Source organism: Saccostrea cucullata, unplaced genomic scaffold (assembly GCF_032062105.1).
Source record: "Saccostrea cucullata isolate Sc308-1 unplaced genomic scaffold, CSIRO_AGI_Scuc_v1 ctg89, whole genome shotgun sequence".
Taxonomy (NCBI): Eukaryota; Metazoa; Mollusca; class Bivalvia; order Ostreida; family Ostreidae; genus Saccostrea; species Saccostrea cuccullata.
The window spans coordinates 410596-425141 of NW_026931171.1; the positions used below are offsets into that span (position 1 = coordinate 410596).

The following is a 14546-nucleotide window of genomic DNA, read 5'->3' on the forward strand; positions in this document are numbered from 1 at the left end:
AATATGTGCAACATATGCAAAGAAAATGAACAGAAACTGCAAATAATTGGAATTATTCAAAGGGGCATAACTCTGTCCAAAATGGCTCAATCATATCCAGAACACAACTTGGCCTAGATATTCTTATGATAAATTTGTATACCAAATTTTATTTAAATATGTGCAACCTCTGTAAAGAAAATGAACAGAAACTGATGGTCAACCGACAAACAAACGGACAGCAGCGAAGCAATATGCACTCCATTCTTCGAAGAGGGGGGATAATAATAGAAGTCCTCAAAACACATATATTTGAGATACCAGTGAGGTGGTTACACAAAAATTCCATTCTATCAAAAAGACATTTAAAGGTTCCAAAAATGGCATATTTTCTAATCATGCTTATAATAACCTCCAGCAATGCAACCTTCTATGATAGCTTAAGCTGGTCATTTTGTGTACCCATTCTGTTCATTTTGTACTGTAACATATCTCAGGACTGGTACCCCACTACCCTTAAATTTTCAATTTAAATCCCCATATCATAAGTTTCGTTGTTTGTAATGAATTTATAGACACACAACATGATAATATTTGCCTGTATTATATACAAACTTGATCCTCATTCATTGCTAGGTGACTCAAGCTTATCACTTGCTTTGCATTTTGACAGGTCTCAATAAAGTATCAATTTAATGATAAGGAAAATCCTAAAAGGTGTAAACAGACCACTTCCACGCGAGGTACATGCACTTATAAACAGTAATTTTATACTTATAAATGTACAACTCTAATAATTATATTCCTGTATTAAGAGAGATAACTCTTGCAAGACTCGGTTCCGTTTGAAGAGGGAAGGGCTTCAGGTAAAGGTTTACTGTTGTTTAATGGGGCGATTAGAAAAGACGAGACAGGTGTGAATGTCTATAGGTAAACACGGCTAGCTCTCCCCCGACAGGTGAAACACTTCAATACATCTAGGCTAAATCTAATTACTACCTGCACCATTTTGCGACACTCTAAATCCAGCTGTCATATTCAACCATTTATTCAGTCGACATAAAAAGATGAACAGATACCTCAGACCATGAGGATCTAATAAAAAATTCAATGACATTCCAGTACACAAGATGGAAATCTTACGGCAATTCCTTGTTCAAAGAGAATGAAATGAAATTGTCTTGTAGACATGCAAGTCTTTGAAATTCGATTCAGCTTTCAATTTTTAATACCTTAACAGCATACAAATTATAACCATATACTTAAATTATGTATACTAAAGACTGGGTACAAAGATATAAATCTAAATGATTTTTTACATCAACTTCATAAATACCAAAGAAATGCTGGCATATTTTACTCCGTAAAACTACTTTTTGTTAAAAAATCTCTTTCAACTTAGACAAAAATGGATTGTATTTATATTGCAATCAATCAATTTCAAAGTTACGTTTTATTTTTTGTGAACTTGAGATGTCAATCAAGTGTTGTAGACAAAGCTAAATTCTGCATAATGAGATATAGTGATCTATCACCTTCCATATAACACACCATATGCAGTGCTCTGAAGTATGTATCTTACGGTAAGTACCGTAGAAACTGGCCAATCAAATGGCCTCTAACGACAGGTGTTCCAAGCCATTACCTGAAGAAAGCACACCTAACGACTCAACCTTTAAACATGACCTAACTGATTTTGATATCATATCTTTGCTAAACAGACTACATTTTATCAGCATTCTGATAGCTCAAATAAATAAACAGTTCTTGATTTCACTCCTTACATAATCTTGTCAAGTAAGAAAATGATGATTAACTTGCTATAAACACAAAATCTAAAGAAGAAAAAAATCCCCCATTTAACAAAGTTTTTGTAAGTATGAAAAAAAAACTTCTATCATTCCTAAATTTGCATAAACTTCCTCGACCATGTTATGACTACGCAGCAAGGATTTTGTTAGGCCAGATACAAATCATCAGCAAGACTATGGCAGTCCCAACTTGTCTCCCCGGTTAGTTTACAACCCCTCAATTGTTTATCCCCCTTTCCATCCTTGTGTTGACTGAGAATAAGTAGACTCTGAACACAACAGCATAAACTGTTTCCTAATTGGTGTACACATGTCCATTAAGTTCGGGTGTTCACCCTGTGAATTCCTAGCTCACCCATCACAGCTCCATCTCTGGGCTCTCTCTATTAGTAATACGCCTCCATCTCCCCGCCATATGCAGCATATTTATACCAGCAGTACACAGAAGTCAAAAACTCCATCCGCACTGGGTAAATAGGGGTCTGTCATCATTACCCCAAACAATGGAATTTACAATAATATGTACAAATAGATATTTATGCCAATGTCCAAGAGGAGATTGTCCCGAACTGAAATGCGTAGTCATTATGCAGAAATACGCAGATTTAGTATGCATCTCATATTAAAAGAAATCGAAGGACACATTTTAGCGAGACGCAAATTTAGCGATTTGTCCTTAAAATTGGTATATTATTTTTAGCGAGATGTAATTTTAACAGTTTTGAAACGCTCACTTAAAAAACCATTACAGATAAATCGTGACTAATTTTTAGCGATATTCAATTTTAGCGTCCTTTGCACCCTCGCTAATAATGCCAAAATTTAATCCTCGCTAAAAATTCTGCTTATGTGGTAATTATTTTGTGCATAAAAGCAATTATCAAACAACTTCAAAACTGCTTCTTCATGATCTTTTTAACTAGATTTTCTAAAATTTTACTTAAATCAGGGTTAAAACAAACTTGCTTGAATTTACAGCCTTTATCAATTTGCATGGCCATTCAAGTTCATTAATGCATCAAATACTTCATAACAGTGGTTTTATTTAATGAATCAGTATGCTTAAAAAGCAATGGTCAAACTTAAGTTTAACTTGACATTCTCTCCCATGGCACCATGCCACCTATGTTTTCTAGCCCTGCACATTTCTCAGATATGTACCTATATTAGGTATCAACTTGACCATCTCAGACATTCATTTGTTCAATGAATCTGGCAGAACTTATAAATATCATCACATTGTGTATTTTGATCCCTAGCCATTCTTTTCCATTAACCATGTACCTCAACCCAGAACACATTACGATGGCTGATTGGCGATTCCTTGGCACTCATTCAGTGACAAGCATCAGTGCCAAGCTTATGACAGAGACATAACTCATAAATACACATATATAATTGCTTTATTACTGATTAACTGACTCATTATCCACCCCACCCAACAAACACCCTGGCGCGTGTGATATACTCTTTTTATTTCTCTTGTTTGGTTTATCTCACCAGCTTTCACACATTCCCTCACTAGTTTTCATATTACTTCACAGTTACACAAAAGCCTATAGAATCACTTGTAAATGGGTGGGACAGAACGGGTATCCTCCGACAATGATGACAAAAGACCCTGCTAATCAAGTCAGCGGATATTCACTCCTTGACAGGGTTTATCCCTGAACCTAACTGTTAATATCTACAACCCACCTCTACTTGTCTTCTACATGCTTGTATGACACAGCAATCAATTGCTTCTTTACCTCTTTCAACAAAGATGCTACACCAACCATTCTTGCCAAAACATTTATATACAATAATCCCAGCTCCATACATTTTCTATTAAAAGCAGGTGAATTTTATCCTCTTTCAATCAACCCTTTTTGCTGTAAATTCTACTTTTGGCAGGGGCCCTGCAGCACTCTGAAGTATAAAACACTCTGCCAATCAAGTAGCAGAAAAGAAACAGAAATAGAAACTAAAAACATCCTCAGGTATTGATGGCTCTTAATTGATAAGTTATTGACCCAGGTGAATTGTCAATTTAACTTAAAATAAGAATGTTCACTTATCCTTTATTTAAATGGAAAGTTTGTTTTAGTTTAAGCTGTTACATGCAATAAATTCAGTCTGTAAAAAAGACAACACATTCAGTACCCCTAATGAATGCAACCAAATTTTCTGTATTATCAGTTATCAATCACAAACTTTTAATTTGACTAATCACTACAGTATCTTTATATAGATATAAATCAATACAATACTATTGTAACATTATGTTCATATTTTGTAGGTTAAGACTATTACTGACCAGATCTCTTTGGTATCCTTTATAAAATCTTAGGTGACCAAATGAAAACCTTATTTGAGGGGATGCTTCAAATCTATTGGTATTTATTACTGAACAATAAAAACTGCATGTAGCATATATTTCATGCTGGCCAAGATGTAATTTTTTTTAAGATTCTTTCAACTTGTTATTTACAAGCCTCTAAATTCCCAAATGAACCATTTCATGGACTTGGAAAGGTATGGAAATCACAAAGCAACAAAGACTACCTAAGGCTAAATCAAAAGAGTTCAAAGACAGAGGCCCTATTATACACCAAATCATTTTGCTGAATATTTATTTTATCTGACTCACAACACAAGTAGCACTTGCTTTCGAAATGGTTTTGCAATACTGTAAACAGAGCATCAAACTGAGTTTTTGTTTCATCTGTGCTTGTGATTTTTTATGATGTGAAAAAGATGATGTGCTAATTTAGAGCTCTACCGAGAAGTCTTATCATAACCTCTACACATGCTGCTGGCTTCCAGGTCTCTATGAGGCTCGTGGATACCCAATCTCTGTATATACATATGAGTAATCATGGTAATGATTATTAAACATTATTTTTGATGCACTTGGAACATTCAAATTTGATACAAATCCACAGGGTTTCTGCAGAAAATTGTTTTGCAGTGGAGTTGTCATTAGTACTCATATCTGTTGTAATAAAAGGTCTTCAGTTTTTTCGCATAGCCTATAAGCAAGTCAATTTGAGACATCAATTTCAATCTTAAAGTCCGATACTGCAATATTATTTATACTGCAAAAAAAAAAAATTCCTCACAAACAAATACAAAGAAATACAAAGGATATATAAAAAAACACTTTCAAATTAAGATCCAAGTTCTCTTTATACACTTTTATCTGAGTATTAGTGTTTCCCCTTTCATCTATCTCATGGGAATTCAGCATCAGATGCCCCCCCCCCCTCTATCTCAAGGGAATTCAGTATCAGGTGCCCCCTCCCTCTCCCTCTATTTCATGGAAATTCAGTATCAGGTGCCCCCTCCCTCTCCCTCTTTCTCATGGGAACTCTGCATCAGGTGCCCCCTCCCTCTATCCAGGGTTTAAAATTAATGCTTGCCCACTCGCAAATTGCGAGTAAAATTTGGTGTGGGCTCATAAAATTTATAACTTGCTCGCCCACATGGCGAATGAAAATTCTGCAGGAGCCGAATTCATTTGACCAGTCCCCTTACTGAAAAACAGACATTTCCACAGGTTTTTCATTCAAAACTCCCAACCAATGAAATAAATCACAGCAGCATGGTCCTATTGTTCGTAAATATCCTTCATCTTTTCCATTCAAGAGTAGTACATGATTTGTGAAAGCCCTAAAACGATCGTTTTTTCCTAATCCGAATTTCGTCCATTCTTCTGTACATGGTTGATACGTGAAAGATATACAATTTTAATAACTCCAAACTACCTATTCATATAAATTATAAGTGTTTTTACTTATTACTATTTCAGATATGTTACAGTTAAAATATTTAACTTTGAAAATCTTATTTATGTACCATTGTTACTGCATCAGTTGAATTTGAAGGAGCAAATACATGTATACGTACCATGTAAAAAAGGATAGTAAAATTGATGCTTGAATTCAATTTTATTTCCTTTGATTAAATATTCATATGACATTTGATTTTTATAAAGTAAGAACTCCAATTTTAAACAAATGTATTTATACACAATCATATTTTATTTGTATCTACTTTTGTCCCAGTATCCAAAAAAAAGGAAATTTTTTTTTTTAATCACAGAAACTGACTGTGGGTTAACAAATTGAGCTGTGGGCTCCTAAATTTGAAATGTTATGAGCCCACATGGCTAGTGGAAATTTCAGTTAATTTTAAACCCTGCTATCTCATGGGAATTCAGTATCAGATGCCTCCTGCACCACTCACCTCCCTCTATCTCATAGGAATTCAGTATCAGATGCCTCCTGCACCACTTCCCTCCATCTATCTCATAGGAATTCAGTATCAGATGCCTCCTGCACCACTCCCCTCCCTCTATCTCATAGGAATTCAGTATCAGGTGTCTGCTGCACCACTCCCCTCCCTCTATCTCAAGGGAATTCAGTATCAGTTGCCCACTTCCCCTCCCTCTATCTCATGGGAATTCAATATCAGATGCCCCCTTTCCCTCCCTCTATCTCATGGGAATTCAGTTTCAGCTGCTCCCCTCCCCCTCCCTCTATCTCATGGGAATTCAGTATCAGGTGCCCCCTCCCTCTCCCTCTATCTCATGTGTATTCAGTATCAGGTGCCCCCTCCCTCTCCCTCTATCTCATGGGAATTCAGTATCAGGTGCCCCCTCCCTCTCCCTCTATCTCATGGAAATTCAGTATAAGGTGCCCTTCCCTCTACCTCATGGGAATTCAGTATCAGGTGCCCCTTCCCTCTCCCTCTATCTCATGGGAATTCAGTATCAGGTGCCCCCTCCCTCTCCCTCTATCTCATGGGAATTCAGTATCAGGTGCCCCCTCCCTCTCCCTCTATCTCATGGAAATTCAGTATCAGGTGCCCCCTCCCTCTATCTCATGGGAATTCAGTATCAGATGCCCCCACACCACTTCCCTCTCTCTCCCTCTATCTCATGGGAATTCAGTATCAGGTGCCCTCTCCCCCTCCCTCTATCTCATGGGAATTCAGTATCAGATGCCCCCTCCCTCTCCCTCTATCTCATGGGAACTCAGTATCAGGTGCCCCCTCCCTCTATCTTATGGGAATTCTGTATCAGGTTCTCCCTCCCTCTATCTCATGGAAATTCAGTATCAGGTGCCCCCTCCCTCTATTTCATGGGAATTCAGTATCAGGTGCCCCCTCCCTCTATCTCATGGGAATTCAGTATCAGGTGCCCCCTCCCTCTATCTCATGGAAATTCAGTATCAGATGCCCCCCGCACCACTCCCAGGATGTCAAGTTTTCTCCATACAAGTCTTCCTCTGTTCTCGTTTCTCCTATGTTCCATCCAATTCTTGCTTTATCCAGGATCAAATAACTTCTATTATTTACCTATAACTACTCCATTATTAAAGTTTACCAAAGACTAGGGCTCTTATATCAAAATTTATGAATAGATTACTTCATTAAAATCAGATTTTCCTTTTCCTTTCCTTTTCCTTTGTTTGATTATCAAGAATGGAAAAATTGTTCTCTATTATGTTTATCAAGCATGATAATAGGTACCTATTATTTGAAATAAACGTCGAGTCATTTTTTAAATTCACACTGCACAAAAAATAATTGACCGGTGTTAACTTTTGAAGTTTAAATCCAGGATTAGTTTCTGCACTTATCATGCAATATACAGGTAGAATGCATTCTATCATGTTTTCAGTCGTTAGCGAGTCTACATTATTAAAGTACAGCATCAAAGATTCTTCTAAACACCAGTAAACACACATATTAATGAAAATCAAACAAAAAATAGGTTCCTGTGTGTAGCTTTCCAAAATCAAACACCAAAGCCAGTGTCAACACATCGCTAGTAATTAGGATGTTTGCCATCCGCACTCACAAAGGAACTTTTATTAATGCCTATACATGGTCAAACAAGGTGGAGTGTGGTCCCATTTCCCTCCAAAATCTGGTGACAGATGTTGACCATGGGGCTAGACAAGACCTTATTTACCTATGGAAGAATGGACAAAGAAATTGAGACTTCTCTGTTTTTCATTAAAATTCATTCCATCCTGTCTTATGAAACCGAACACTTATTCCATATATGAAAAGAAAAAAGTTTTTTTTTTAAGTGTCTAAATTTCAACACAACCAATATTAAATTTAAGGTATCAAACTTGTCAGATAAAACATTTCCAATAAAAAAAATGGGACTTAGCAACATTGATGCACCTGCCAGCCAATATTTTCAGTTAATAATAAACATTGACAATACACCTTTTATCCATTCCCTTTTTTTATCAGCCTATAGAATTATGACAATTCATCATATTTCTGAGATTCCTTCACTAGAGATTCACCTGAATCTAAATGCAACAGATTGCCGACCAACAGATGTGCCTTTAAACGGGACTCTACCTGAGATGGGCCAGGTTTTTACGGAGTGCACCTGTCACCTTCCTTAGAGTAACAATCCCCTTATTTCACAGCTGATGGCACAGGCACATGTCGAAGTGCTGTGACTATTTAATCAATTTCAGCCTGAAAATGAATTCCTCTGCCTAAGGTGACTATTAAAGGTACAACGAACATTCAAAGAACACCAAACTTTTTTTTTCCTTTCATACCAAAAGTAATACAAAAGATGAACCCAATTAAATACTATGATTAAAGCTTTCTCTTGTCTGTTCGTCTTGTTTTCAATAGTATAAAGCTTTAAGCCAAGGGAAAGTCTCCACTTTATCATTGAAGATATTTATAACAGTACTTTTGTCTGAAAAAACTAAGATACAAATACTTGTGCAGCTTTAATACCGTCTGTAGAATCCTAAAATCCCCTAAAGTGTGATGAGAAAATAACTTGAAACATTTGTCTGAGTATTCAACAAAAAACCAATACGAGTCGCATTTAAGTTGTTTACACAATAAATTAAAATATCTGTACCTATCTTAAGTTTAACATAGTATACAAATCTCTTTAGGTTTTGAAAACAGATTTAAGAGTACAAAGCCTTGATTCCCGGAGGTATAGAACGGACGTTAATTCGTTAAAGCCCTTGACAAAGAAGACGTTACAATGTTAAATACCAATATACCCTAGCTGTCAAAGACAACTGGAGATGACCAAAGATAGTTGGTTTAAACAAAACTACTTCTCAGGCTGCTAAATCTGATATAAAATTCCAATTATGAAAAAAACAATTCCAAATGGGATGTGTTACTTTGATTATCAACAGAACAGTATTGGGTTACTGTTATATGAACACTGGAGTCTGTATGAAAATAAAAGGTTACTGATAAAGTTTGAGGGGAAAAAAATCTTGGTACCACGATAGATATGTTTCATTATGTTTGCCCGTAAATATTTGTTGGAACAACAAATCCTTAATTTCAATTCTGTTCTGAATAAATAATGATTACTGTTGGCTCTTAACTTCCTGACGCCATATCTTCTAGTTTATAAGGATTCGCATAATAAAAAAGAAGTTCTAAACAAGAAACTGTAAATATGCCAAAAACCCCAACTTCATTACAAAATTCTACAGATAAACTTCTAAATTACTGATGATTAATGAAGAGGGTAAAAAAGCATCCACTGACTGTTGATCTAGCTCATTTCAGCATTCAGTAACATCATAAAGTTATGAATCAGCTGATATAAAACATTCATATGGCATTAAAGATGTTCTTAAAAAGGAACAATATTTAGGTATCCAAGCAATTCCATGAGTTGTGAAACTTAACATGCTTAAACAGCATTAGAGAAGCTATGTTCGTGATAAAAGATTTCAGTTAATTTTTTTGTTATTTAATATTGTTTCTCTACAACTCACTTTCCAAATCTCAACTAAACTGCATACTAAAGTGCACAAAACATTTTCTTTTAAAATTTCTGCCTATTATCAATATAAGAGACTACTTTTCATGTAGAATCTCACATTTGGAATAAATCTTGAGGAATACATTGTAAAAAAAAAAAAAAAGAATGATCATCCACTTTCTGACAACTTGACTCTTCACTTTTTCTTCAAGGTCAATGTCAAATCATTGAGTTGCCATAGCAATGACCTTTGGATGACCTGTAGACACTTACATACAATAACTTTTGCTGCCACTTGTTTGACATAAGCCTCCATTCAAACAGGGATCTGGCACACAGGAGGTGAAACCTGTATATAATCAAGAAAACAAACAACTGTCAATTAATTATGAATAATCAAAAGTTTTACATTTCGGAAAAACAACAACTATAAATTAATTTAACTAGCTATGAACATGTTTTGTTTTTTTTTAAATCAAAAACACAAATTTAAACTCAAAAGAAGATCTTCTATGCAAAAATTTGGAATAATGCAGTATTTATTATGAATTTGAATGCAGAAAAATGTATATTATATTAACCCTAGGCCAAATTAAAAACTTTTCAAAAAAGTTTTTGTAGGCCTATATATTTTTTAACAATTAAAATTTTAAGATATCATTATCTGTCATTTATGAAACTATGGATAAAGTTAGTTAAATATTTTAAAATTAGAGTTCTGTATTAAACTGAAGTCCCCAAGACGTCGTGCAATACGAAAGATGCATGTTGGTTCATTTGCATACCTTGTGTGTCCAAAACGAATGCCAATACACACACAAGACACAGTAATAAGTGCCCCATAACTCCAAAATATTAATTTCTGCACAAATTGATTCACATTTTCACGGCATAATTGATAAATATTCCAACAAACGACTTATTTAAGATCCACGCGGTTCTCTTAAGTTATTTTCGGTTTAAAATGTAATCCATTGCTCCCGCGACCTGATTTTCTCACAACAAAGTTTTTCGCTCGTGTTCCCTTTGAGAGATCATCGTCCCTTGTATTCCTACGCCAAGTTGCGGCACGCTTCGATAAATTCCATCACTCAGAAAAAAATATGTAAGCAAACAAAATATCCCAAATCAATATTAATTTATAATTTTTCAAATTATAAATCCACAGATTTCGTTTCCGTTGCTCTATTTGCTCTTTCTTTATGCAGGTATTTACAGAACTATTTATTTACCTCTCTGCGTACTGGTACCGTGATTTTTGTTGATATAAAATCAAGTCCCGTTTCGCGCGAGTTGGAACATTCTACCTGTGGTTGAAAGCTTTTGGCACACGACTTGTAAAATGAATAATTCATATACCAATTTTATTAATACGTTCTTTGTGACTTTTACATACAGAATTTAAATTACTGTCTGAATCTTTGATTTTTCGGGCACCTGTCACCTTGTTTTTCGCAAAAAAGAAATACATGTATTCAAATAGAATTAAGTTTCATCTGAAGTTCTTACTTAATTTGTCTTCGTGAAAGAATTTTAAAATTATTAACATGATTTATATGAAAATATAAAAAGAATTTAAGCAGGCGTTATGGTTAAAAAGTACGTACATTAGAAAATATTTCATGAATGCTTATTTTCCGCAGAAAAAAAGACATATACTCTTAATTTTCTCCAATAAATAGTTCATTAACTAGAGTCGAAGTTGATCAAAAGTTAATCATTTTTAAAGTTTGCATTATGTGTATAGATATATTCACGATTTCTGTCGTTGGAATAGATCAACGTTATAAAAAATATACCTGAAATAAGTATATGTACTGTCAAAATTGAGCATGTATATTGACCTTGACTTTTGACCTTAAAATCTGTTCAAGGCCAATGCATTCTAAAATCAGAATGAATCGAGTTGGGAAAGAAAAGTAATTTACAATTTTGTTTAAAACCTGAATTTTTATTAAAAACCGTGATTCAAGAGCATGGTACATCCTTAACCGACGGATCGTTGTCTATGACTGAAGTTTGAACCAGACTGAGCTAAGGAGGAAAAAAAGTGAAATCAGACAGACAGACTGATTTCTTTAGGTCCCCTGATAATTATAAAGATACTTAATAAACTACATCTGCATACACTGTAAGAAATGTGTTTAGAATTCAAACACTTTTCTAAACACTTTTTTGTCACCTTCTTTTTTATATGTTTAATTCCTAAACATGTTTAGTTTCTAAACACGTATGAGAAAGTGTTTAGAATGGAAGCACATAAGTGTTTAGATTCTAAACATGTTTAGAAATTTTACATGTTTAGGAATTAAACATATAAAAAAGAAGGTGACAAAAAAGTGCTTGGAAAAGTGTTTGAATTTTAAACACATTTCTTAATTATGTGCTTAGGAATTAAACATATCTAGATTTAACATATTAAAACAAGTGTAACTGCAGAAAAACTATAAACACTTGTAATTTTGGCACAAAGAGCATATTACTTAATGCACATAATATTGTCAAAATTTTCAAAATATTAACTGATATAAATTATTCATCATAAGGCCTCTGATTGTTAAAATATGTAGATACTTTACAATTGTGTGATGTTCGTTTTACACAAATTTAATATTTTGATCTCTATAAGTTCAATCAGCATGACATACATTATATTTATAACGCAGGTATGAGCAACAAAAATAAAATAAGCTAGCAATTTTATATCAAAACTTCCTTTAATCTTTTTAATAATGCATTATGAAAGATATTTCAATTAAAATTATAAAATATTTATTTTATATAATATTTTGCATATGATTAATTACAGTCATCAAAATGTCAAACTTGATTAACTTTCAGCAGTCCTAAAGCACTACATAGCACCACATGATATAATATCCCATCAGTATTAAACTGCCGAAAAGTAATCCATTTCAAATGCACAAGGATAATCACAAAATGATAATTTTAGGTACATGTATTCAAATCCACCGAACATTGTCGAATTAAGGGTAACCCAATACACTTAATAAAAATACGTTTCTTGGTGTTGATCACGGAACAACAATTTGCACTTGAAGATGACGCCATGCACAGATGCAGGTACTTTGATACATACATGTACATGCTTCGAGTTCAATCCGGACTACTCACATAACCTGTAGGAAAGAAAGTCAGATTTAAGTAAAAGTACCGTATGCTGCCCATTGAAGATGACATCAATTTTTCAAGTCGCATTGGAACTATACTTAAATTAAAAGTTATTCTTAATGAAATTCAATATAACCTCCTCTCCTACAAGTCTATAAACGACCTCAAAGGCACTGTTTACATTGCTCATCGTGGTTTAATAATGCAAATCTTATTAAAAAGAAAACATACCTCCAATATATTGCAGTAAAAAGATGCCTTTCAAATGATTTTCATTATTTCTTCATGGTTATCCGTTGGATTGTCAGTATCTCTCCTTGATACGTCCCTTAAGCCGTTTGTGATTTACTTTGTTTCAATGGCCGCTCAAATTAACGTTCAAATATACGAGTATTTGTGTCATTTCCGGGAAGATAACTCTGCATTTTACAGCAGAACGTGTTTAATTTCTAAACACGTTTAGATATAAAACATGTTTAGACATAAGTGTTTAGTTGTTAAACATATTTCTATACATGTTTAGATCTAAACACGTCACGGAAGTGTTTAAATCCTAAACACAATTTTTACAGTGTACCAAATATATGTTCAGAACCAAACAAAATTGTAAATATGTATGTACGTACAAAGTCCAAATCTGAATTGATGATTGACAAGAGAGTAGTAGAACAACTGGATTTCTGGAACTGTTGCTGAACATGCAGTCACAACGGAGTATATAAAGTCTATATCAGAACCATTTACATTTAAAAGACTATCGCGTTATATGTATATTACTTTACGGTTATGAAATTCAAAAGGAAGATTATAATGACGATCATACTTGTCATAGTAATTAAAAAATTAACAGAGACAGGTGCGGATCTAGAAATTTTTCAAAGGGGGGGACGAGTTATTGTAACGTACGTTTTACATATATACATGTAGTTAAATAACCCAAAAGGATACAGGATGGAGAGTGATTTTTAAAGTTGGGAGGTTGATCAACCTGGGAAAAAAATACTTGTATGAATTACCTAACAGTTTTTGAGAAAGAAAGGAAAATATTTAAAATCTCCGAACCCGAAAATCCTATTTTGTAAAGGGGGCGGGGTTTCATTTTGTTTTCACAACCAAATTTCTTTATATATTACAACATTAGTCTTTCACTGAATATTTTCTACAAAACTCTCTTCTTTCTCTCTCTTTTTTGCAAATCCAAGGGGGGGGGGTGCAACTCCCGTAACTCCCCCCTCTGGATCCGCTACTGAGAGATATGAGGATTCAGAAAACATTATAAAGGAGCAGATTTTGTTACACACTTTGACCAGAGGGTAAACGATAACATGTGACAAAAAAGGATTTAGTCAAGAAAGAATAAAAAATGTAAAAAAAAAAAAATAATAATAAAAAGATTTAAAAAAAAACATCAACAAGAAAATCTAGATTGTGCGAGAAAAAAGGTGTAGACTGGGGGTGGGGATTCACATTTTAAAATAGTCAAGTTCAGGATTTTGCTACAGCGATTATCTTAATACTATTCCTATATGATTTAGATGATGTGCCACATTTGTAAATCCTATATGACAATGATGAACATGTATATTGTTAGTAATGAGAGAAGCGAAGATTACGAACAGCGATTACTAATGCCATAAATCCTGTAAACCACTGGAATTGGGAACAAAGCAAAAACAAAACAAACAAACTAAAACGGACAACCAGGAATGGGACCAGGTGCCTGCAAGGAGTGATCATTCCTCGTAGACCAGCCACATCGATCCGGTATGTTTAGTTATAGCAGAACATTGTATTCCTGCTATATATTATAACAAATGTACTTGGCAGACTCTCTGGCGTCTTATCTTTGATAT

The 14546-nt window shown here is 34.3% G+C and overlaps 1 protein-coding gene across 1 annotated transcript in view; it reads right to left on the minus strand.

Moving 5' to 3' along the window:
- The window catches only part of LOC134231657 (neurogenic locus notch homolog protein 1-like), a 47461-nt gene extending 36851 nt beyond the window's left edge, over positions 1 to 10610 (minus strand). The window contains exons 1-2 of the mRNA XM_062713641.1: positions 10347 to 10610; positions 9835 to 9910 (exon numbers count right to left, since the gene is read on the minus strand). Of these exons, the coding sequence (XP_062569625.1) occupies positions 9835 to 9910; positions 10347 to 10404 (134 nt within the window). The 5' untranslated portion in view covers positions 10405 to 10610. The remainder of the gene's footprint in view (positions 1 to 9834; positions 9911 to 10346) is intronic.
- Positions 10611 to 14546: the final 3936 nt, after the last annotated feature.